Source organism: Crocodylus porosus, unplaced genomic scaffold (assembly GCF_001723895.1).
Source record: "Crocodylus porosus isolate Cpor-Errol unplaced genomic scaffold, CroPor_comp1, whole genome shotgun sequence".
NCBI lineage: Eukaryota > Metazoa > Chordata > Crocodylia > Crocodylidae > Crocodylus > Crocodylus porosus.
Genome location: NW_017728950.1, coordinates 49,192,215 through 49,218,453, shown reverse-complemented (window position 1 = coordinate 49,218,453; position 26,239 = coordinate 49,192,215). Strand labels below are relative to the sequence as shown.

At 43.4% G+C, this 26,239-nt stretch overlaps 1 protein-coding gene across 1 annotated transcript in view; it reads left to right on the top strand.

Annotated features, from left to right (window-relative positions):
* The window catches only part of SH3GL2 (SH3 domain containing GRB2 like 2, endophilin A1), a 215,102-nt gene that overhangs the window by 148,517 nt on the left and 40,346 nt on the right, over window positions 1-26,239 (top strand). The window contains exon 2 of the mRNA XM_019555338.1: window positions 14,255-14,323. Coding sequence (XP_019410883.1) covers window positions 14,255-14,323 — 69 coding nt within the window. The remainder of the gene's footprint in view (window positions 1-14,254; window positions 14,324-26,239) is intronic.

Genomic DNA, 26,239 nt, shown 5'->3' with positions numbered 1-26,239 from the left:
CTGACTTCCTGCCCTTTGGGCAGGGGGCTGGACTCGATGATCTCCCGGGGTCCCTTCCAGCCCTAATGTCTATGAAATCTATGAAAAAAATACTATGTCCAGCTATGGGCCCTCCACTGCAGAAAGGATGTGACAAGTTGAAAAGAGTCCAGCGGAGGGCAATGAAAAAGCAGGGTTAGGGGGTTAGGGCGTATGAGTTATGAGGAGAAGCTGAGAGAACTGGTCTTATTTAGTCTGCAGAAATGAAGACTGAGTGGGGATTTGATAGCAGCCTTCAACTACCTGGAGGGTGGTTCCAAAGAGGATGGAGCTAAAGCAGGGGTGGGCAATTGTTTTGGGTGGAGGGCCACTTACCGAGTTTTAGGGAGCTGTTGAGGGCCACATGGGTAGTCCCAGCCCTTGACAGTTACTCTCCCCCGTCGTCATATTGGAACTGGAAGTCCTGCATCCAACCCCTGACCTTTCCCACCAGAGGTCCCTCCCCTTGCCTGGGAGTACTCCTTTTGGGAGGAAGGTTGCTGCAATCTTGAAACTGGAAAAATATCTACAACTCATATACAAAAAAAAAAATAAAACATCTACTATAACTTCCTTTAATTTTATTTAAAATATTTTTGTACTGATTTATGTGTACATAGTATATCTAGAGATGACTGCATAATAGCTCAAAAAAGAGTCCTATTGTATATTATGTGTGAGCGGTATGGCAGTGTATGTGGCAGGATGTGGTTGGGGCGTGTGTGTGTGTGGGGTGGGGTGTGGGTGTGGTGGATGGGCTGGGCTGGCTCCATTGCATGCGACTCTTGCAGACTGCATGTGAGCCTTACATGATGCAGCCCAGCAGTCCCCATGCCCAGGCTCCGTGTTCCTGCTGCTCCACCCTGGGTTCCTGCTGGTCCCAGGGCACCTGCATGGGCTCCATGCTGACCTGTTGCCATTTCCCTGTTTTCCCTCCTGCATGCTTGCCCACCACTCCCCATGGACCATGCCACTCCCTGTGCTGCTCCTCACAGCCTTCGCTGCTCCCCATGCTGCTGCCACAGCCCCTGCCACTTGTTGCTGCCATGGCCCCCACCACTCCCAACACTGCAGCATGCCATAGTGGTGGCCCTCACTGCAGCTTCAGACTCAGCTCCTGCTGCTTGCCGCTTCACTGTCTGTGGCCCCTGCTGCCACCATCCCCACTGCTTGTTGCTGCTGCAGCCCCCTATTGCTCACCACAGCCACAACCCTCATCTCTACTGTTTTCTGGAGCTGTAGTCCCCACCACTCCCTGCCCTGTGGCCACAGCCCCCACTGCTCACTGTGGCTGCAGCCCCTACCACTTGCTGCACTGCTCCCCATGGATGCGTCCCCTACCACTCCCTGCACCCCTGCTGCAGCCCCCACCACTCCCGGCTGGCATGATCATGCCTCCCACTACTCCCCATGCTTCTTCCTGAAGACCCCACTGCTCCCCACAGCCCTCTTGCTGCCATCGCTTTCCTCCACCCCCCTGCCAGCTGCTTCCTGCTCCAGCTTCAGCCTAGCCTGGCAAGCATCATGGAGCTCCTGGGTGCTGGAACAGTTTTCCCCACTCTCTCTGTCCAATGTTATCTTACTTTCCATTTGGGCACAGGGATTTGGGGAACAGCTCCAGGGTCTTGAGGTCAGAAGTCACAGAGACTTCTGAGTGGGGGCTGGGGTGGGTAGGGGGCTGGGGTGGGGTGGAGCCTGGCTGGCCTTGCTGCTCAGCCACTGAGTCCTGCCTTAGGCTCCCCCTGGGTCCTACTGCAGCTGTCTGCCTTTCATCTTTGACAGGCAGCCAGGGGCAGATAAAAATTAATTTTCTAAATTTTCTAGGGGCCCCGCGGTCTGGATAAAATGGCTTGGTAGGCTGGACCTAGCCCACAGGTTGTATTTTGCCTGCCCCTGAGCTAAACTGTTCTCAGGGGTGACAGATGACAGAATAAGGAGTAATGGCCTCAAGTTGTAGCAAGGGAGGTTTAGGTTGGATATTAGGAAAACATTTCTCACTAGGAGGGTGGTGAAGTGCTGGAATGGGTCACCTACAGAGGTGGTGGCATCTCCATCCTTGGAGATTTTTAAGGTTCAGCTTGACAGAGCCCTGGGTAAAATGATCTAGTTGGGGTTGGTCCTGCTTTGAGCACGGGGTTAGACTATATGACCTCCTGATGTCCTTTCCAACCTTAATTTTCTATGTTTTCTATGATTCTATGTTCAACATAATACTACTTAAATAGCTACGTTTATTCTGTGGAAATTTTAAATCCTTTGTTTTTGTGAACTTTGTGTTCATGTGAATTTCAAATAGTGTATTAAAACACCTGGTGATTAAGACATCATTCTCAGAATTTAGCACCAGAATATTTTGTCAATACAGGATCTCAAAAGAAAATGGAAATAGCTCCATTTTGTTAACAGAGACAATAACTGAGTTTTGGCAGCTAAGCAAGCAATAATTGCCCATCACTTATGTTTTGGGAAGCTCTAGTGACATCCACTTAACCTACACGAAAAAGTTTTTCTCACATAATTGTGTTGGCTAGAGGTATAAGAAAACCCACACACCCCTAGTATGGTGGGAAAACCCCTGGTAGGCACAAAGCTATGCCACCAAAAGAGAGCATCTGTCGGTTTAGTTTGTCTTCTTTACACTGGAATTCAGCACGTCATTATTCTCAGTTACTGTGCAATCACATTGTTCCTTCCTTCAGCTCCAACTTGCGCTCCCTAACACCCTGTCTATGCTAAGTTTTAACCATTGCTCCAGGTTTACCAGTGCTGACAATATTGGGAACCCTAGTTTAAGTGTATTGCTAGCTGCGAAAGACGCATCAAACATTGCATTGAAGAGACCTGCTCTGAGCAGGGTGAGATTATGTGGTGCTACAAACACCAACAGCTTGTTACATCGTTCCAAATACTAATGGAGCTAATCCAGTATTAGCAACAGCAAGGGATTTTCTGCAAAATTAAATTAACTTCCCAATGTAGACATATCTTCAGGATGTTCCCATTACTCATCTAAATACTTGTAAAATTAAATGCCTGCAGTAGGTTTAATTGCATATCTATAAGTGTATAGTGCGTATTTAGTGGTTTAGCATTCCATCAGCATTTCCCTTTAAAAATCGCTCCCACTGATTCTGTCCCATTTTGCCAACTTTCTTTCTTTCTGATATCTGACTAATTAGCTCTTGTGATTTTTATGATTAGTCTTGAAGATTGTTGTCCCAGCTGCTTTGGGTATGTAATTACATAAGAACTGAGCAGCTGTTAAAGGAAAAAAGCACTGTAATAGTCTTGGTGTCTGTCAAGAAAAGTGTGAAACTGTGAAGTCTTAAGGCTTCAAAATGAGAGCTAATAATAAAGAACCCAAGATTTATTATTTTTAGAATCCTCGAATGGGCTTAAAATGTCACCCTTTTTTTTTTTTTAGTGCTGATAATATTGTACTGCAAGTGCAGCATATAGAACTGGTTCTTAACCTTGTTATATTCAAGGCACCCTCAGAAAATGCCAGCTCTTAGCTTTCACTATTTTTTTTTTTTACTATGGAAAAATAATAGAGCAATTCTCCAGTTGCAAAGAACTCTGCAAACCACAACAGGGTAGCATGTTTTTGACACTGGATTTCTATTTGAAATCTCTGGGTTAATTTTGTGTAGGTGTTTGCACACCTAAGAGTCTTAAGTTCGTGTGGCTCCTTGTAGCACCATCAAAAGGATCTCACACCATTCTGGGGTGCTCCCTCTGTGGAGAATCACTGACATTCAGGCACTGATTCAGCATCAGTGACACTGTGGGAGTTGTGCTCTTGACCTCTGTTACACAGATTCTGGTTCATACTGCAGTCATTATGAGGACACCAAAGCACTTTACAAATGTTCAGCGGCCAATGTTGTCACCTGCATGTTTAATTGTTCACTGTAAATGCACTTGTTGCAATCTATGAATAACAGTAGTGAGCTTGGGTCTCTACTAATGATGCCACTCTGCTACTCCTAGGATGTAGGGAAGTATCAGTCTGTCTGTCTTTAAAGAAACAAATCAAGATAGAAATCTCAAACAAATGAAGGCCAAGCCATGCTTTACCTAAATTTGTAAAGAGCTGATGACTATCTATTCAGTAGAAAATAGTCTCTGATAAAATGTTCTATTCCCTTTTGATATCATCTTCAGAATGAGTTTTGTGTGTAGAAGTCATGAAGAGCCAATGAATGCATTCTGCATTTTCTGCAATGCCATGAAGAGAAATTTGTTTGAAGTGCAAATTAAATACCAATTACCCTGAATCACTAGCAGTGCAAACTCTGAGGTCCTCAATAGGTCAACAGCTTGCAGTTGGAATTGTGATGGATGTCAGGATTTTCTGCGTTTTGGTGACCTTTCAGCTCTGGCTAATCTAGGATCTTCTCTAGATTTGGAGTTGTATTAGGACAGCTTAATACCGGAAAAGCATACTTGTCCATTTTAAATTGATTACATCCTTGCATGACTCTGATTCAGCTGGGGCTCAGTACAAATCGCCTTCAGAAACTAAATCAGATCCAATATTCTAGAGCAAGTCTCTGCAACATAAGAGACCAGGTACCCCCAAGTTGAGGACATTTTCCACCGAATTAGGTTATGTGGAAAAGTGGCAGATATTGTATAATATGTAACACTTCTTTATTGGAATGTTTGTTCTTTTACAATGAATTAGAGGTTCTAAAAGCTAGGGAAGAATATTAAGCTAGATTTTTCAAGGGGTAACAATGTTTGGCTAAGTATAGACATTCAAAAAGCCCAAAACAGAAGCACCCTAAGTATCACACTTTACTGAAAGCTCTCTAGGTTAGGTCAGGCGTGAACAGAACAGACCTCTACACTTTGGTGGGAGAAGCTCAGAGCCTGCCTGCACTAGCTAAGGCCAGCACACTGGGGGTGCTCCAGCATGCCTCCTGGGAGGCTGCTGGAAAATGCTGAGCTGCTAGCCCCGGATTGGCCAACATGGCCCCTCTCTCCAGCCATGCCCCCTGCCAGCTGGAAGCAAACCCAGCCCCTCCCAAGACCAGAGCAAGCAAGTTGTCGGGGGCCTGCGCAGCAGGGCCTTGCCTCCCCAGTCCAGCTGCACAGGAAGGAAACAGGCTTTTCTGTCCCCTCTCTGTGACAGCCCATAGGGTGAAGCTGGGCCAGTGCTCTCCCAAAGCAAACAAGCATGAGCCAAGGCTAGTGTGGTGCCTGGTGATGGTCCTCCAGGATGCCAGGGGACCAAGACCTAACTTGAGTCATGAGGGGATCTGGTTCAGATGCTCAATAAAGCACTTTAACCTTAAGCACTTTAGTCTGATACATCCAATCTACCATTATTAAAGTGCTTTATGTACAGTGAACATCGGTTTAATTATAGCTTTAGAGCACTTTCTAAGTACTTATCACACCATAAGTGTAATGTCTGTACCAAGCCTTTGTGTCTGAAGTGCATGTATTAGTTGAATAACTATCTGCACCCACTGAAAATTACATTTCTAGCCAGGTGAAGATGAAATGCCTTATTTTCCTACACATCTGTGGTATTTGCACTTGAATATCTGTCCTGTAGTAAATCAGTTGTTCTTATGTTTTCTTTACTCAAAGCATTATGTTGGGATCCTTGGTGAGATTTAGCCTGATTTTTTTTCAGGCCCCACTCAGTATATTTTAAATACTTCAATAAAAAGATCTATGGAGGTGAGAATTCTGTGTTGAATATATCTCTCTGCAAATTACAGGATATCTATATTTCAAAATGTAGGACTGTTTGGTTATCAGATAGAAGAAGGGCAGAATTATTTTCCCCTGCAGTGCTATTTTTGAGAAGGCTTTTATATAAAATACTACGAAAATCCAGAGAAATCCCACACATCCATACGTCAGTTTACACATTCCTAAACCCAGTTTATAAACTATACTCATGTATTTATAAAGGCTCATTTAAATTTCCATTGAAATGCAGCTACTTCTGGATTGGAACACACCACAAAACAGCTTCCTAGTACTTGGCTACCAATCCTGCTGCATCTGCACAGTGGCTGGCTGCAGGGGAGATGTGGAATTTGACAGAGAGCTGACTCAGCTCCCTGATTCAGTTCTACCTGACCTTGGGGAAAATTCATGCTATTGGGCATGATTTCCATAAGGGATGTTATGCCAAGCCAGGATCAGGTATAGCAGAGCCTTGTTTCACCAGGCACCTTCTTCTCCATCATGCTTATCCTTGAGCCTTCTTCCCCCTTTCCTGGCCCTCTCTCTCCTCTTGTCACTCGGTGCTGCTGTATAGGCAGCAGATGATTTATAGTAGCTGGCACTTTTCTCTGCACACATGGAATTCTTCATGGGGTTTCTTCAGCTGCTGTAAGTTCCCCTTATGCTGCTCACATAGTGCACAATTAATCCAGGGCAGAGAGAATGTGGAATTGAAATAGCAATGGCTTTGTAGGCAGGCAGAATTAAACGAACTCAGAGCAGGCCAAGATACTTTGGCTGAGAGTCCTGGTCTTGCAAAGAGAACCATGACATCTCTAAATAGGCTTTAGACACTTATGTCACATTCTATTTGCGCTTGGTAATTGTATATTGCTGTATTACAAAGGTGCATTTCTAATGGGGCTGTTTGAGGATGGGCTTGCTAGCCTGCTGGAAGTCAGGTGATGATTTAATACTGAAAACTACATTCGCATGTGTACCTCCCTGCATACTGAGCTATGAATACTACTAGGCAATCAGGACTCATAGTAGAGATGATATCGTTTATTAGACCAACAAGAGTTTTGCAAAAAAAAATGTCTTTAATTGCAAGCTTTCAGGCACAAACACCCCTCATCAGGCACTGGAGAAAAGATTGTAAAAGTTCTCCTGGGTAGAAATGAAAGTTCATATTATATAGGATTTCATAGAGGAGTCAATAGATGGAAAAGGAAAACTCCTCTGGGCAGTCAGTTCATAGCTGGTATGAAGCTTCTCAGTTCCTGTGAGGATCTACGATGATGCAAATTACCTTGGAACAAAGGCAGAAGCAGCATCTCAGGTTTGCGGTGCTGACAGTTGCTTCCTGCTTTGGAAAATATGAAGATTTCATTTTTAAAAATTGACTAAAATTCAATATCTTCCACGTGTCAGGTACCCAGGTTGTAGCCGTATTGGTCTAGAGGAAAAGGCAATCAGGAATCGTAATAGAGATGATATCTTTTATTAGACTTATTGTTATATTATACTTTTATTAGAAACTTTTGTTATATTATATTACTATTTTATTTGACTTATTATTATTGATATCTTTTATTAGATTTATTATTCAGTTTAAATTTTAGCTGATTTTTTAAAATGAAATCTTCATATTTTCCCAAGCAGGAAGCAACTGTGACCACCTGAAACCTGAGATCCTGCTCCTGCCTTTGTTCTAAGGTAATTTTCATCATCACAGATCCTCACAGGAGGTGAGAGGCTTCATACCAGCTAAGAACTGACTGCCCAAAGGAGTTTTCCATCTGTTGATTCCTCTGTGGAATCCTAGGAAATATGAACTTTCATGTCTACCCAGGAGAACTTTTTCAACCTTTTCTCCAATGCCTGATGAAAGGTGTTTGTGCCAGAAAGCTTGCGATTAAAGAATTTTTTTTGCAAAAATCTTGTTGGTCTAATAAAAGATACGTTCTCTACTACAAGTCCTGATTGCTTTTTCCTCTAGACCAATACAGCTACAACCTGGATACATGAATATTACTAGTGCGTTGTTGTGATTATATTTTCTATACATTCCTACTTCAGAAGGAGAATGTCTCTCCCCAATTTGGGGGCCTGGACTGTGAGTAGATTCAAGAGGGCATATATTTGAGATACTTGGGAAAGAGTTTTTCCTCTGTCGATGATGGAGACTTATTCATCCTTTGTAAATGGATTTGTTCATCCTTTGGAAATTGCAGTACTTGATGTGAAAGACAGCTCAGAATGTGTGTCCTTGTAGTGATCTTTGATTATGGAAAATACTAAAAGGCTAAGGATTTGCTTGTCAGGCCTAATTCTGCTTTTAGTTGTGCTTAAGTAATTCCACTGAAGACAATGGAGTTATATAGGTGCTATCCACTTCAGCAAGTGAGATCAGTCTAGTCCTTTCTGAATAACTTTCTTACACAGGGGATGGATTATATTCTTCCTTTCTTTCATCAGCCTCAGCCTCAGGACTCCCCAAAAAGCCTTGTCCAGTCTCTCTCCTTGAAGGACTTCCTGAAACCCGTCCTGGCATGGCTTCTTAAAGGACACACCTTTGGCTTCAAAACCCTGGCTCTTCTTTGTCTGGCTTCTCTAGCACCCCACCTCATAGAGATCCTTCTTTTATTCAGTTTTCAGGAAGGGCTGGGGCTACTTCTTCAAAGGGGGGAGATCAGAGGGCTGGTATCCCAAACAACACACCAGACAGCTCTGCTTCAGAGTCTTTATTGAGCACCCTAATATCGCTTGTGTATTATCCCATGTTTCCCCATGTCCTCCCTGGGACACCTCCCTGTCTTCCATCCCCATCAGTTCCCTCAGAGCCTCCTTTTCTTCTCCTACAAACATTGTGCCACATTAGCAAGTGTCGCATATTTTCTTCCGAACAATGTATCCCAGAATAAGAAGTGAACCTTGTTTTTGAAAGGCAGAATGAAGAAAAAAAGATCCTTCCTTGTAATAACTGAGTAGCAGCAACTAGGGAGTCAAACCTGCTCATTGTTCACATGCAGATTTTACTTTTGATTTTGCCTGGTAAGCAGCAGAAACTGATTTTACGCTGTTTCTCGCAAATAATGCACACTCCAATTTTCAGCAGCTTTTTTGGGAAAAAGGTGCATATTATTTGAAAGAAAGTATGATAAAAATCCATAACCATTAACTCGGGGACTAACGCTCACTCAATAAAGTGAAATGTAATGTTATTGCGAACCAATCAAATAGTGGCCTCTGGGGTTTGCTGCTACTGTTCTCTTTCCTTAGGGTGAAAAGGATGTCTAGACATCCTACTATCAAACTATCTACAGTAAAAATGCTCACACTTGGCCCTCCAAAGTAGTTCCCACAAGAACACCAGGGTAAAACTCAGCCCACTTCTTCAGTTAAACTGCACACATTATTTTGCAATTTGAGTGAAAAAATAAAAGGACTGCCCATTAGAACTTATGGGTTTTTTGGTGGTAGCTCTTAGTTCAAAGGAGATGGCAACAATTCACTGTTGACAGTTTAGGGATTATAGAGAACCTGTACAACTAATTTATTTAGGTGTTACATTTCCAGAGGCTATCAAATAACTAATAGCTGTAGAAGACTGTATAAGAGAAGCAACTTTTGACAGAGTGGTTGTTTTAAAAGCTGAAGACTATAACCAGGCAAATGGCGGTTTTTGAATGATCTCTTTACGTGGGTTTTAGCTATCTATGTCACATCCTTATCATGTTGTTGTCCTTGTCTGTGTTATTCACTGTTAAATGGGTGTGTAATTAATTTACTTCTTCTGGGATTCCCAGCTTTTTTATTTACATCAAGCAGGAGTTGCAGACTTAAATCCTCCCAGTACCATTTAAATCCCCCCCAAAAACCCAGAAGGCAAAACCAGGCTTTATGTCATTATAGCAAGCTAATGATTCTTTTTTATATTATTTTATTCTTATCTGACTCCATGCATTTGCATAACTTGCAAGATGAATTGATATTGGCCACCATCTCAAGTTTCATTGAATAATGTTTTATAACCCCATATGATCTCTTCTGCTAATAAGAAACCATTTGGTAAATTAAAGGTTTGCATTTCCCTTTTCAGCAAGCTGGCATTCCTAGAAATCAGTCTTACACAGCAGTCAGAGATGCTGACTGTCTCAGAATGAAAGTACAGTTTGCAGATTTAGTTCTACAGGATGGGCATTCAGAAGAGTTCTGACTTTGTGAAATTACAATACTATAGTGCATCCTGTGCTTGCAGGTGGAAACATTCAGTCACTTTCATCCATTCTTTGGTCTTCCTTGCAGCTGGTGAATAAGTGTCAGACCAGCCATAGGGTTGTATTAGGTCCCATTTTTCATCTTGATCTTCAGATGTGTTGCAAGTTCTACTGAATTCAGTGGAGTTATTTCTGAGTTACAGCGAGGCTCATATCAGAACTGTACTTATAGCAATACCTGGAGTTTATGGATGCTCAGGCTGGGATTATGTGACAACCTGAGGGATTCTGTTGTCAGTGTCTTGGGGTTTCTATTTTGCAAGATGGGAGTGGAATCTGAGTCTGGTTTTGTTGACCTGAATGCTATGGTTCTGGAATTGTATTGTAATTGTAGGGATTCCAGCTCCAGATCCTTAAGATGAGCGTTACAGTTGGTGGGATTAGAGCAGACACAGTTATAGAGTTTGCTTCAGATGATGGACCTAGTAATGTACTTAGGAGGTAAGTTGGTGCTGTGCAGGTAGCTGTGGCAGTCAGTAGGCTTCCTATACAACATGGTGATGATGTGGCCATTGCAAACCTTTACCGTAGTGCAACAGTGTAGTGACACAGCTGGGCACTGGCAGCACAGGAGTAGCAGTGACTTCCAGGAATTCTGCCAGTGCAATTGTGATTGATTGTGTGGTTGCTGGCAGTAGCAGGGGGTTTTTTTCACCCACTTCTCTTCTGAGTTGTCACCTGGGATGGTTGCCCTGGACTGGTTGTCCTTACTTAGTTTTATGCCATTTTTGTGATGCCAAGGATAGAAACAGTGAAAATAGCTTTGGTGATTGGTGGGTTTCTGCTACAATGAAGGAGTGATGTGCACATTAAAAGTCTTCACCATAGTGTCTCAGAAATGAATTTGCTGAGTGAAGCAGTTCAGTCAGTTTGATGGATGGGTGACAGTTGTTAAAATCCTGAGAAAAATGAGAGGGCAGCTGTGGAGAAAGTGGATTTCAAGGTCTGCAATAAATATATTAGCATATGGGGGGGAGGGGGAGCATACAAGTTCCCATTCCAGTGCATTTCATTTGTAGGTATAGGGAGTCCCCCAATTCTGAAATAGTTGTGTAAGGACAAAGTGGGAGAGTGCAAAAGAAACAGAAGCAGTGTCCTCATCAGGGGTAATATTTTTTATGGTTTATAATTTGCCCTCATGGCGAATGTTCATGTACAGAGATGACGTATCCATGGGAGCTAATATGGTATCTGGAAGAAGATTTTCAGTGGAGGTATGTGGTGTTTTTCAAATAGCTGGCAGCACCAGGGCATATTGGAATATAGTGAACATAGGATAGGATGGAGTCAACATAGCCAGAAACTCCCCCCACAATGATGCCAGTGCCAGAGACAATGGGGCATCCTGGGATTCCAGGTGTGTACATCTTGGTTAAGAAGTAAAAGTTGCTTGGCCTGGGTTCCTGTGAGGTGGAAAGCAGTAATATTTTTCTGTGTTTCCAGATGTCATGTCTTTGAGGTCCTCCCCTCCCCCCCACCACTATTGTGCCTTGGGTACCTTGGTCATTAGTTTAGTACCTCCTTGCTGGTATGTTTGCAAGACTGTGTGTGTGTGTGTGTGTGTGCGCGCGCGCGCGTGTGCATGCACATGTGCACATGTGTAAGGCAGTGAGTCACAGTGCTAGCTTTGAGGCTGATAAGGGCTGAGCAAAAGATTAAAGAACTAAGACAAAGATTCTTAGAGAGAAGGGGAGGGTAAGTTGCTTCCTTAACTTATCAATGGACCCTCTAGCTGATTAAGAAGCAACATCAAGAAAAGCTAAAGTTCATTGTTGTCCTCAGGGGCTAGAGTAATTACTGTTTATGGGAAGCTGCAAACGTGGAAGCTTGGGGAAGTGAGAAAGGATCCTTAGGAGTTCTGCGGGTATGCTGAGGATGATACAGCAGGTCTGCACAACATCTTGTTTGAGCCCTTAAACAAAAACTTTCTAAGGGACAATCATTCTTGGGGAAAAAACCCACTACTGATAAGCCTACAAGAGGCTAGAGCATCAGTTATGTCAGTATGGTTTGTATTTTGGTATCAAAAGCATGTCAAACAATAACATACCAGTTTAAGAACTTGATGCTAGTATGCTTATTCACTGCATGCTTTTAAAATGATTTAATTATCACGTCAGAAGTTGCATGAATGGATTTTATCTCTCTATGCCAAGGTTCCTCTTGTTTTGAGGGGGGAGAGAGATTCTCCAGGGTTCTCTGGTTCTTGGGATGTCTCCAGAGCCCTTGTTACCACCAGGCTTCATAGAATTATAAAAACTGTGGATGAATACTAGCTTTTAGGTCACCTGGGATTCTATTCCCTTCCCTGTCCCCCCATATCCAGCATAGAATTGTTCCTGGCTTTACTGAACTTCACATGCCTGGATTTCTACATAGCTTAGTAAGCCCTGTATGGCACAGGCTTAGTAATGCACACCATGTAAATTCATCTGCATTCAGAATACCAACAGGAGAGTGTCTTCAATGAGCCTTTTCAGCTCTGCAAAAATATTTTTTATCGAGGAAATGCACTGCTTTTATTTTCTCGTGGAAACTACCAAGTATCAATGCCTCATTAACAACCTGCCCAATACTTTATTTTCCACATTTTAGATTCAACTTAGAGGGGTTGGCAGGAAACAAGCAGAAGCTCAACCTGTTTCCTATTGGACAGATAATAGGCCATGTATAAAGGCTCTGCATTAGTAAGTCCTCTAGGCCAAGTACAGACGTTACACTTTTACAGGTGTAAGTGATCGGAAACTGGTCTATACTCATAACAAAACAGAAGTTTGGCACACACAGACTGGTTTAAAAATGAGAGAACCCAGTCTAAGATGCCCTCCAACCTCAAAGGGCAAATGTGTGTTCTGTTCATTACTGAACTAAACTATGCCACTTACAGAAAACAGTGCGACTTAGATTAATTCCACCTTAGGTTTTTGAATGTCTATACCTAGCCCTAGTGTGCTGAAAGTTCAGCACTACAAATTAGAAACTAGTCAGGTGGCCTGATGTTGTTCAGGACAGACAAATGTACTTACATGCCTCTCACAAGAAACAAAATTAAATGTCAGTCTGCTCCTGCCTGTGGCTTGCTGCTTAGAACCAAGCTAGAAAGAAGTAAAGCAGGGTGGTGGATCCGGGTAGGAACACAGTATGATTTTGATTTCCATTGCACATTTCTAACACATGTTCCTGAAATGAATAGTTCTGTCACAGAAAAACAGATGTAAGAGAGATCAGAATTAGGCTCCTAGAAGAATTTGAAAAATGAAATGTATATGCAGTAAATGCATACAAAATTAGTGGAAAATAAAAGTAGCGGCTAAGTCTGGTGTAGTATGACAGATATGCACAAAGCATAAGGGTACTTACACGTAAGCATACTTTCATCAGATCAGACCCATTTAATTAACATCTGTGGAGTTACATCAGTAATAAATGCAGCTCATCACGATTAATAGTGCTCTTACCATGAGTTTTCTACAGATTCATTATGACTGGTGCTGTAATAGTGGTCACCGATTAAATCCGTTATCATTAGTTTTGTCAACAGTAAAGGGAAACTCAGTGCAATGTGTTCCAACCTGAATTAGGAAAATGAAATAGTACACAAAGTTGTTTACTAATTGCTTTCTCAGCTGAATATTTTATGAGCAATGAAGCCTTGCCAAATACATTACCTGAAGGTCAAACTGACCATCTCCAACCCAGGGAACAATGTACCTCATAACACGATTTTGGTCTTTGTTTTCCTTAGCGGGGGATAGATCATGTGCAAGGGATTCTAACCTGTTGCTCTGAATTGATGGGTGTGCTCCTTTTGCTCAGGCAGGAGAGGGTTATCCTTTTGTATCCAGTGATTCCAGGGGCACCACAAAGCTGGCATAAGAGGTTGTATAATTTCTCCCCAGTCCTTTCTATTCATGTCCTTCCCTTTTGCCCAAATTCTCCTGCCCTGGATATTACTGTCTGCTGAACACAACTGTGTTATTGCTGCTGATTTGCTTTATAATTTCAAGATGTGGTCATTTATTTCACTGAGGAGTACAGTTGTGATCAAGCAAAGACCAATGTACCCTCAATGACTCTAGTGAAGGATTAGGACCTAAGGATTGATTGCTAAGCCATATTTAAAACAAGTTCTGCATAAGCAAATGGTTGGTATGTCTAGTCACCACATTTGCTAGCTCCTGATATGATAACACCCTCACATAAGGGAACTTTGGTTAGATTTTCAGTCATTGCTGATTTTACCTTTTTCTTCAATTCCACAGAAAGTGAGTGAGAAGGTTGGAGGTGCAGAAGGAACCAAGTTGGATGAGGACTTCAAAGAAATGGAAAGGGTAAGTCTGTATACAGGTATGAGAGCCTTGTCACACATTCACTTGCAATACTTGAAAATCATTGGCATGTTGTGATGTATTAAAGTTAGTACCTGGTATCACACATTCACTTGTAAATCCTGGGAATATAGTGACTTATTAAGGTTAGTACCAGGGATTCTGGTTTTCTCTGATTTAAAAAAAATCCCCAATATTTGGTTAAAAAGGTAACCCCAAATCCACATTTTTCTGTGATTTACATGAAACACCACTTTCTATATATATATATACATATATATATATATATATACACAGAGAGAGAGAGAGAGAGAGAGAGAGAGAGAGAGAGAGAGAGGTGTTTCATTTTAATCATGGAAAGAAGAGTATTTGAGATTAGTTTTTTTAACTGAAAATTGGGGGTTTTGTTAAATCAGCAAAAACCAGGATCCCTGGTTATTACATGATAGGAGATAACCCTTACCTGAACGAAAACAACTTTGCAATGTACAAGGGGAATCAGCATGTGATACACTGCTTGAACTTGTGTTTGCTTGCATTTTAACTGCACTTAGTGTTAAGTTGAATTTGTGACACCACCCTTATTTTTATTTTTAAAGAGATTTGCAAAAATGGTTCAATAACTCAGGGACATTAGTCTTGGGATTTGTGTTCCTAAGTTATTTAGGTGACTATGGAAAAGCTCATCCTTATTGTACAGCAGGGTTGCACTTACAGTCAATTTCTCCCTTTTGTTGTCTAACAAAAAAATTAATTAACACAGAATTTAAAATGCCATATAATACAGAGATCAACAATGCCAAACTCAGTTTAATCAGTGTAGAGAACCCTGCAGGGGGAGAGTTTATCCAGAGAAATGAGAGTTATTTCAGTCCCACAATCTTCATTGCATCTGTCAAGTGGGGAAAAGAGGACTGCAGGAGGGATCTGACCAAGACACATGGGGTATTTGCATGTTCAAAGTTTCCCTGGCAGCCTCCACTGACAGGGCTTCTTCTGAGACAGAGCTGCTGTTTAGAGATGTCTGAAGACTCACTGAGAGTAGGAGTGATAACAGCCATTCAACAGTGCCATTCAATGACTATAAACCCCTTATATAGCTTCCTTTCTTTTCTTGTGTAAGTCATCTATTACTGATGAAAAGGGAGCCCAATAGCAATGTATAATATCTAATAGGTACTTGCATGTATGTATATGTAGATGTAATTTTGCAAGGTCATCAGTGGTAGCCATTTTTTCTGGCTTAAACTGGTTTGAACTTTGCCAACTGTCAGTAGGTCCCATAACTCAGGCTATGGTTGGATAAGATATATTATCATCTTTCACTTAGACTCAAGCTGAAATAAACATGCCACACTAGCATGACCTGCATGCTGATATATATGTATATGCAAAAATGTTAGCTGGAACATAAAGGAAAAGTAATGTCAAGACCTTTTGAATCACTCAGAAACAGTGGGATTGATTTTATTTTCCTTTTCCTTTGAGATAAGTCCAAACATAGAACTGTCACCTAAAATGGAATTTAAGAAGGTTATTGGCAATTGAAAATCAGTGAAGGATTTATAATGGGAGCTAAGACAACATTATAGCAAGAGTAATTTTCGTTTAGCCATCTTGACTGGTGTAGGAATGAGTCTGGAGAACAACATTTGCTATTTGTCCAGAGAACAGCGAAGTCCTGGGCACCAGGAGATTGCCACACCATTCTTCCTTAACCCTAACATTGGCCAGGTACAAATATTCATTTCTATCAATAGGAATGTGTTACCTATAGAAAATTAGGCTGGGAGTTGGTACATACATATGTGCCAGCACCCTGGCTGGAGAGTTGCACAGTCAATCTCCAGCCAGAGGGCACTAGAGGGCTGTCCTTTGGGCCACCTCTCCCCTTAGAGACATCCAGTTCTTGAAAGCCTATTCTCTTCCCTGCCCATCAACAGGTAGCCCCTGAGTTTTAAATTGTCTTGTGTGCATATCAGGTAGGCTGCACACTGGATGTTTTAAAGCTGGAGGTATAGAGAGGTGGAGCCAGAAGTAGCTTCCCTGATCCTGGCTCCCCAGTTTTTAAATAACAGTGTGCTGCACACACAGCACTTAGTCTGTGGGGCCATGAACTGGGAGGGGGATACCTTTCCTAGCCCCAGTTCCTGGCACCCTTTACGTTCTAGCTGACTCTTTGCAATCCCTTCCCTTCCCTTCAGCTGGGCAGCAAGGGTGGCATTTGAAGCCAGGAGCTAGGAACTGGGCTTGGGTAAGCCTCTCTGAGCCTGACTCCCAGTCTCGGGAATCTCCTGCTTCAAAGCGGCCCAAGCCCAGGCATTCTTGCAGCCATGGCACAGCTGTATCCCTCTTCCCACAAGCCTCTCAGTGGAACCAAACCTACCTGAGGCTGCACAGCCTAGCAGCTATAGAACAGTGGTCTCTTGCCCCCAGCATGCCTTCATTTCCAGAAATGTGTTGTGTGTGGGCTTTTTTTTCTCAGTGGGAACCTTCCTGGAGCTCTGGGAGGGTTGCCACTGCAGGAAAATGGTCCCTCTGCCTGTCCCACCATCAGCTGATTGGCAGGATGGATAGGAAGGGCAGAGGGGAAGAATTCTCCTGTGGCTGGAATCATCCTAGGGTCTGGGAAGTCCCTGGTCCTGTACCTGCTTCCCACTGCACTCCCCCAGGTTGAACCAGAGGAGAGTACTAGGTGTGGGCCCTTTTCTGTGGCAGGGACCCTTCCAAGGCTCCAGGAGGGTTCCTACCTCAGGAGAATGCCCCCACTGCCAGTCAGCTACTTGGCAAGATAGGAGGTAAGGTCCACACAGGGTTTCCTGACAACTGTCCCCTGGGCAGGCTGTCAGGGAGCCAGTGCTCTCCCTCACTATTAAGGAAAGCAGGGGACTGTCGAGTGCTGGTTATCTCTCTCACTCCTTCTCCCTCTCTTGAGAAAAGCACACAGCCATTCAAATTATTAGGAGGAGAAGGTAACTAATCTAACTTCTTGCCATAGAACCAGTTTCAGAAGAAATCTGTTGAATGTCTGTTCAGCTCTCTTCTTGTATTGGGAGAGAGGCTTTTCTCCCAGCACAATGTTATGTCTATACATGGCCATTGAGAGGCCAGCTCCGGGAAAGAGAAGATAGCTCAGTCTATATGCCCATTCTTTCAATGGTCTCACTGAAGACATAACTAATACAGTTGCGTCTAATGTCTAATCTAAAGGTGTCTGTTAATACGGACACCACTCTTCTAGGAAGACCTAAGAGTGCTAGTTTATCTTCCTTGGGTCACTGAGCTGATGTGCATCTCATAGTATTGTTTTGCTATTCTACCTCCAGTCTCTCTCAGTCCTGTAGAATTTATACAAGTGGGGAATTAAACATACAGATAAGTACATTTTTAAATGAAATTTTTCATCTTTTGTGCCTTATGGACTTCAGACCGTGTACAGATGTTACATTAAGATTGACCTAACCAGACTTAGGCCAATCAAAAAGTCCAATTGTGCAGGCATGCAGAGGGTGTAAATCACTCACAAAATAGTGTGCCTCATCTAAGTTAGACAATCAGGACTTGTAGTAGAGATGATATCTCTTATTAGATCAACAAAATTCTTGCAAAAACATTTCTTTAATTGCAAGCTTTTGGGCACAAACACCCTTCATCAGGCATTTGTGAAAAGATTGTAAAAGTTCTCCTGGGTAGAAATAAAAGTACGTTTTTATTGAACTTTCATTTTTATTGAACTCCTTGGGTAGAAATGAAAGTTCATCAAATGATCCATACGGCTACAACTTGGATACCTGATCTAAGTTAATTCACCTAAATTCACCCAGCCATTCTCCCCAGCCTCAGAGCTATGCTAGCCCAACCCCTTTGCCCCTGAATGGGCTATTTTTAGCTCCCCGACCCTTCCCTCCCAAGGAAGCAAGCCCCTCCTGGACCTGCCAATCCTCCCTACCATCCCGCAAGGACTCCCTCCCTCCTTCCCTTTGATCCCACCAGCTTGAGTAACACTGGTTTCCCTGCATGGCTTCTGGCACCAGTGAACAGCTTTGCATGCTGCTCCCAGTTTAGTCATTTAAAAAGAGCAACACAATCATAGACTAGGCATAGAGAATGGCTGTATACACCCTTAGAAACACAAAGGTGTGATGAAACATCCCTGAGAATTTTAAGGTGAGGGCAGAAGTGTAGCAGTACAATTCCACACTTGGGCTAAGTACAGACAGTCAAAAAAACTGAGGCTGAATCGATTAAATCTCTGCAAAGATTGAACCAATAAGGAAATGAACAGTCATTCACTTTTGATTCAGGAAATGCAGCCACATGCCTTCAGTGCCTCAAGCCAGAAGCTGGGAGGCACTACAGCGTGGCTCTCTGGCATGTAGCCAGCATGGGCTGTGATCGCTTCCTCTTCTTGCTGCCCCCAAGGTCTCTGGAATTTGCAGTTCACAATCACAACAACAGGACTCTGCAGGGTTTCTCTTTATTTCCTCTTCCTGCTTCCAGGTACCTCTGGGATTTGTAGTTCACAGTCACAGCCAGCAGTAAGTTTTTAGCAGGGCTAAACTTGGGAGAAGGGAAATTTAACTCCCCTCCCTGGCCCCAGACTCTGGTCAGGATTTGCTTGGGCGGAGCAATGAGCCAGCCTTCACTGCTCCAGCTGGGGAGAAGAGGAGTGGGGACAGCCTTGCTCTCTGGAATAGACATCACAGCTGAGCTCAGGGCTGCAAAGCATGCCCTGGATGCTAGGGAACTCTGATTTAACTTGAACCAGGAAGGGGTCTGGGACAGAAGTTTTATGAACTGGTTTGACCTAAATTAGTTAAGTCTGATACTACGTTCAACCAGGTTTATCTTAAGCCAGTTTTATCCATTTTTAAACTGGTTTATGTGCAGAGAACTTCTATTCTGTTATAGGTTGAAACCAATTTCTGATCACTTAAACTGGCTTTTGTGTAACTTCTGTACCTAGCCCTGGTGCCCAGGGCAGTGCCATCTCCTGCCATAATGATTGCAGCAGTACAACCAGCTGCTGCTGTGGCAACAGCTGTTTTTTTCTTCCTCCCTTCTCCCCTAACAAAGTCAGGCCTGATGGCCCAGACTCCTCACCTCCTCAGTTAGTCTACTAGGTGAGAACAGGGCAAATGCATCTTCTGTCAGTTTTATTTTCCAACATCAGAAGCCCTCCTCCACCCCTTTCATAAGCACTGCAAGTACTTTCCTCCACCTCTCATATTCCTTTCCTACTTTCCATCCCCTGACCATCAGTATAGGTTCACTTTGGGCTGCATGACTGGAAGATCAGCCTTGCTTATTACACTCAGCTGCCAGTCCATTTCTGCCTTTCCATATTGAGCAGGGGGCGAAACCTTGCAGAAGATAGTAACGAAGTAAAATGAGGAAGCCAGGCAGAGCCAGTTATGCTAGCATCTCTTTTCAAATAAATCACTGTTATTGATAGGAATTCAGTCTTTAGGAGAAAAGATAGATTGTGGAGAAGTGCAGTGTGTTTTCATGAGTACAAAGTGCAGGATAGGTTCTGGAGAGTCACACATCTATAGAAACAATGCTAAAAGCAATGTTTTTCTCTGCCAGCCAGATCCTGTGAAGCATTTCATAGCCTCTTTGAAATGCTGAGCACTTATAACTCCTGAGGAAGTAGGTAGGTGTTGAAGATGCTCAAAAACTCAGATGTCACAGCCATCCTAATCTGGGATTACGTACTATTCTTTTCCACTTAAACCCCCCCCATATAAACATAAAACACAATTACTTTACCAAGTATGATATTTATTAAGACTATTTAGACGCTTAGGGAGAAAACTGTTTAAGGAAACAAGTGTTCCCTTGGAGAAAACTAGCAAATTCAGAAGATAATGAATGCAAAAAAGATATAGCCAGCAAAATGCATTATTTCCAAAAATAGTCTAGTTACCACTGAAAACAGAATCCATGTAAAAAGAAACAAATAAAAGACATAGTCCCAGTGTAATCTCAAATGTAAAAGCCTGCTGGAAAGAGGATATTTCTCAGCATGACCTGTCATTTGTTCTTTGTTTAGTTAAAGATATATTTATATCCCCAAAATAAATAAATTGGTATCTTGCCAAGCCTTGCTGCTGTGTACAGACAATGGGATTACTCAGGATTATGTACAGCTCTTACCCAGAGGGAAGCACAAAGAGACTGTTTCACCATCTGAGGTGCAGAGAAATCCAGGTGTGTGACACACTTAAATCAGTCAGTGTGTTGAGGATTTCTTGCTACCACTGGAAGACTCTATAGCAAGAAGTGTTTCCTTCTGGCTTGAAATATGGGAACTGCTTTATCTCACCTTTATGTTTTTACACAAAGTTTGTAAGCCAGGTATTGAGATCATGGCACAAAGCCAGATTTATAAGAAAAAAAAACTTCATCTCAAAATGGCCACCTGAAGCTTAAATTCCAGAACATACTATGCTCCATTGATCACTATCCCAGACTCCCCTTACACTGGCAAGAAGCAATCTCCTGTGGCTGAGAGCTAGGGCTGTGCGAAGCTTCGGTCCCTGATTCAATTCAGCAGAGATTCGATTCGATTTGGGGCCAAATCTCTGGAATCCACATCAAATCAGGAGACCCTTTAATCTCTTGGAATTGAATTGGAACCCTTCAAATCCATTCGGAGAGATTCAGAAAGATTCGGCAATTCAGACATAGGCACAGCTTTAAATGTTTTTCTACATATCTCAAGGTATCAGGTAGCTAATGAATGCTGCAATGCTGGGGCAGATGGAGCATCCCACAGGAACATGGGGGCTCACCAGTATGCTCAGCAGCAGACCCAGAAGTGGACCAGAAACACTTCCAGTCCACTTCTGGGTTTGCTGCCAAGCACATGGGGGGGAGGGGGACCCGCACTCCTGTGGGATGCTTCGCTTGCCATGGTCGGCATGTGTGCCAGGGGTTGCCAACCCCTGTGCTAGGGCTTTTCAGGAGATGTTCTTCAGTTGTCTTCACTTACTTATTAGGAAATTAACCTCCTCATGCAGGGTCTGGATGGCAAAACATGCAAATCCCCAAGGTGCCTTTAAAAATCTCAGCCTTAAACTGTTTATTAAATTATTTATAGTTTAGGTCAAATTCTGCTTGCAATTACAGTGCTTTACTGCCTTAATAGCAGGTAACTCTTGAGCAATGCCAAAGACCTTGACAGAGTTACTGAATATAGACCACAACATTAAATTAATCAGAGACAAATGTAATGTGCTGCACCTAAGAAGGCAAAACCATATGCACAAATTAAGACTGGGGGAATAAGTGGCTTGGCGATAACATCGCTGAGAAAGGTATGGGGGTAAAAGTAGAACAATAACTCAACTTGAATTTGGTGTATGATATTGGTATAAAAACTGAAATAGAATTTATGGCTGCATTAGCAGAAGCATAGTATGGAAATCATGGGGGCAATGTTCCTCAGCACCGGTTAGGCCTCAGCTGAGTATAGTTTTTGGTTGCGATGCAAGCAGTATGAGGGAAATATAAGAGTTAGGTATGATTATTTTGGTGACAAGTAGATTCAAAGGGGGAGGGCACTGAGCCACCCACCTTACTGTGCCCAACCACCTTCCAGGCTCTAAGTGCCTCCCTGGGGGTATGTCATGTCTGGCTGACCCCCTTCCTGGAGCACACCCACTAACCTTGGGGTATAGCTGCCACCACCTGGGGACTGGCCTGATCCTGGCACCATGCTCCCTGGGAAACACAGGCCTAGTAGCCCTTGAGGGTACTCAACTCACTTCAAGAACTTGGGGTGCTTCCCTCAGTCTGAAGCACAAACAGTGGTCTCCCTTATTCAGCCGAACCAAGGGGACTCCAAGGCATAATCTAGACCCACTCCCAATAAGTCTCCCATGCTAGGTACAATGGAGACCTTTACTGGTTACAAGAAGTAGGATTGGAATAGGGTACAGAGTAGAGCAATATTAGAGAAATATCAGAGAAATCTCACACAGCAAACAGGGTGGCTGGGGTAGCCTTTGATCATGCATCTGAGCTACTGAAAGTTACATACCTAGTTAGATATCAGGTAGCTTACTTACAAGCATCATCCAGAGGCAGGCAGTTCATTAATCATGAGTTTCCAGAGAGAGCAAGTTTTAGATGGTCCAGCTCTTCTCTCTGAGTTTTCATCATGGCTACTGACCCTCTTCCTGGGCAGTCCTTAATTTATATAGCCCTTATGACCTCATTTACCTGGTCCAATGGAGGCCAGCACCTGTTGGCTGCCAGCCAACCAATTTGAAATGCATCACTGGTTGCTGAGCAGACTGGCAGGTCTCTAGAACACTAGGGAGCTCAAGCTCCTCACCCAGGTATGTGATGCCAGTCATGTAGGCAGAGGGAGCAGGTTTCCCCCCTCCCTCAGGAATGTATCCAACTCAGGATAGGGATAGGGTAGGGTGTGTACCCTCTGCAAGACCCATACTAACCAAATTGTCACAGACCAGAATTTTTGGGGAGACACAGAGGTGGCATTCTGCCACAGGTTGTGTGGGAGGGCTTAAGTACAGCACATCCTACAACTGTGCCCATGACCCTTCAGGCCTCTTTAGCTTTATTGACTGTCTTGCTTCAGATTTACAGCAGTGTAACTGAGAAAAAGACTCAGGGACACAAGGACACGATCCTCAAAGCACAAAAGAACACTGTTCCTGCAAAGAGGAAAGTTAGCAGGAGGGCCGGTAAGTTGGCTTAATAGGAACATTGAGGTCCTTTTAAAAAAGAAAAAAAGTCCACAGTGGAATCTTGGGACAGTCCTCAAAGAGGACTATACTTTAGTGGCCAGCACTTGTAGGGAAATGATCAGGAAAGCCAAGACGGTGACTCAGTTCAGGTTAGCCATGGGAGTCAAGGACAATAAGAAGTCCTTCTTTATGTATGTAGGCAGTAGAAGGAAAACAAATGGAAGTGTGGGACCCCTGCTTAACACCTTGGGACAGCTGGTAACCGGCATTCAGGAAAAAAAATGAACTCCAAGTGTAAGGTGCTCCATCTGGGGGCAAATAACCCTCAACATACATACAGGCTCAGAGGTGACAGCCTGACTTGCACCATGGCTGAAAGAGACATAGGGGTAATGATTGACTGTCTCATGAACATTAGCTGTCAGTGTAATGCAGTGGTCAGAAGGGCAAACAACACACTTGGTATGCATCAACTGATGCATCTCATGTAAAATGAAGGAAGTGATACTCCCACTGTACTCACCACTGTTGAGACCACAGTTGGAATACTGCATCCAGTTCTGGGCACCACACTTCAGTAAGGATGTGGAAAAACTTGAGAGGGTCAAGAAAAGAGCCACCTGTATGATCAGGGACTTGCAAAGCAAGCCATATGAGGGAAGGCTGAGGGACCTGGGACTGTTTAACCTAAAGAAGAGAAGGTTGAGAGGGGACTTGATAGTGGCTTACCGCAATATCAGAGGAGTGCATCAGGAGCTCAATGAACAACTGTTCACTAGGGCATCCCTGGGGAAATCCAGGACCAATGGTTATAAACTCCTGGAAGGCCACTTCAGGCTTAAAACCAGGCTTAAAACCAGGGTCTCTAGACTGTGGAATAAACTCCCTCCAGAGGTGGTGCAGTCATCTACCCTGGAGGTTTTCAAGAGGAGACTGGACAGTCACCTCGCTGGGGTCACTTCATCCCTGTTGTCATCTGCCTAGAGCGGATGGGCTTTTAAAGCCTTAAAGTTAAGGCTTTTATTTTCTCCCTCAGTGTGAAAGCCATTATTTGATACAATTATATTATGAGTACTGGATATAACTAATGCTATAGTTTGTTTACATTTTCAGGGTGCCTAGAAATCCCATTGAGGTCAGGACTACATTGTGCAAAATACTCTATGAATGTGATAGCAAATAGTCCATGCCTCAGAAAATACAATGTCTTGATTTTAAGAATGATGCAACAGTCTTGTATGCAGTCAAGTGGAGGCTGGAAAGCAGGCAAGGTTTAGGGGGCAACACTAATACAAGCACATTTCTGTTAGGGTGACTGTATTTGGATCCTGCGGAGCATTGGATTTGCAGCTGAATAAAAGGCTATAACCTATGGCCTAGCAAAGCTGCTAACCACAAGCCAGAATGGTATGTTAAAAGTAAGATTGCAAGACACTTAGGCAAGCATTTTCCTAACAATATAGTAGTGTTGTAAGATATATAGCTATCTGTATAAGAAGAACAGAATGCAGACCACTGGCAATTGTTACAACATAAGCAGAAGCAAGGCCTTGGAGATGGTGAAGAAACCACAAGTGACCAAAAGAAGCAAGGGTCAGGGTTTTAGGCATGCGCTCCTAGCAAAAAGACATGCAAATCAGTGAAATGCATAGGTAAGTATATGCTAATGAAGTAAACAGAGGTGGAGCTTAAGATAGGAGGGAATATGGGTGGAACAAAGGAGGGACAAAGGTGGAGTAAATGTTAATGAGCATAAACTAAGGATTATAAATACGGAAAGAACTAATGTTCATGGCAGTTCCCTGGTTTGTTGGAGCATTGCCTGAAGCTATCTCCATTTTGAATAAAGCTGTTGATGAGCAATGTGTGAAGGTGATGCATGATGGCATCGATCCGTTGTCTCCCTAATCGTTGGGTGTCACATGGAGTTGAGGTCTAATGATTTCCTGTAAAATTCTAATATAATAAAAGCCTTAGTCTGTCTGTCTGTCTGTCTGTAACGCTCCGGGCCAACTGTGCATATGCCACTGAGAAGATGCATGCCGATTGGCTGTGAGGACCTGGAGCATTACAGACAGAGGGGGCAAGGGAGTCACCATGCTGCTTCTCCCAAACAACAGCTAGCAGGGAGGGGAAGGTGATGGGGAAGAGGGGAGGAAGGGAGGGAGAGAGGGGAGGGGGAAAGGGAAGTGAGGGGGTTCTGGTGGCAGTGCTCTATCACCAGTGCTGCACCCCCACTCTGCTGCTGCCACTGCCATCCAACCCCAACACCAGCCAGCAGAGAGGGGGAGGCAGTGGAAGGGAGGGAAAAGAGGGGGAGGGGAAGCAAGGAGTGGGGTATTTTGTGCACTGCAAGATGTCATTGGCCATGAAAGCTCCCTTCCCTGCCCCCATTCCTGGGACCCAGTGGCTGCACTGGGAGCAGTGAGGGGTGGGGAAGGTCCACAGGGCTGGGCACAGGGGGTGGGGAGGCTCAAGGAGCTGGGCATGGGGCGGGGATGTAGGGGAGCATGGGGGGCACGCATTGGGCTACAGGTGAAGCAGCAGCACCGTGGGGCATTGGGTGGTGGTGCTCAGTTCCCTCCTGCCATTCATGATTTGCTAGTATTAAAATATTTGTCCACAATTTGGATTCGGGTTGGGAATTTTTTTGCTAATGAGGACAAATAAGCTAGTTCAGTAACAGTTGTATTGGTTTGTACCAAACTGTTCATACCTGACACTGTTTTATAGGTACCCTTTGTAGAAGTAATTTGCTTACTTGACTAGAAAAAAACAGACAAAGACCAGAAGTGCTGATACTGCTTAATTCAAATGTTCTGAGATAAGGAATCCACATTCCTGCATTCCTTGGGTTATCTTGATATCTTGTCCTGTGCATAGATAGTTTGTTTAAGTAAACTTTCTGAATTTCTGTGTAATTTACTATTGTTTTGTTTCTCCAAGGTGTATTTTTTATCTCTTTCTCTGTCTTTAGTATAAATATGCTTATAAACTTAAAGAGTCTGAGAAATCCTTTGAAACAGACAAGTGGGCGATTCCCCTTGCTGTAAGGAGTTCTCCCTGTGATCACAGTATAGCCTTAAATAAAGAAAAGCTGGCTCTGTCAGTTCTGATTCAACCACAATGCAAAGTTTGATTTCTTCCACAATTTGGTGCCGTGACTTGGATAGAGACGCCCGGAGTGATCATTTGGGAC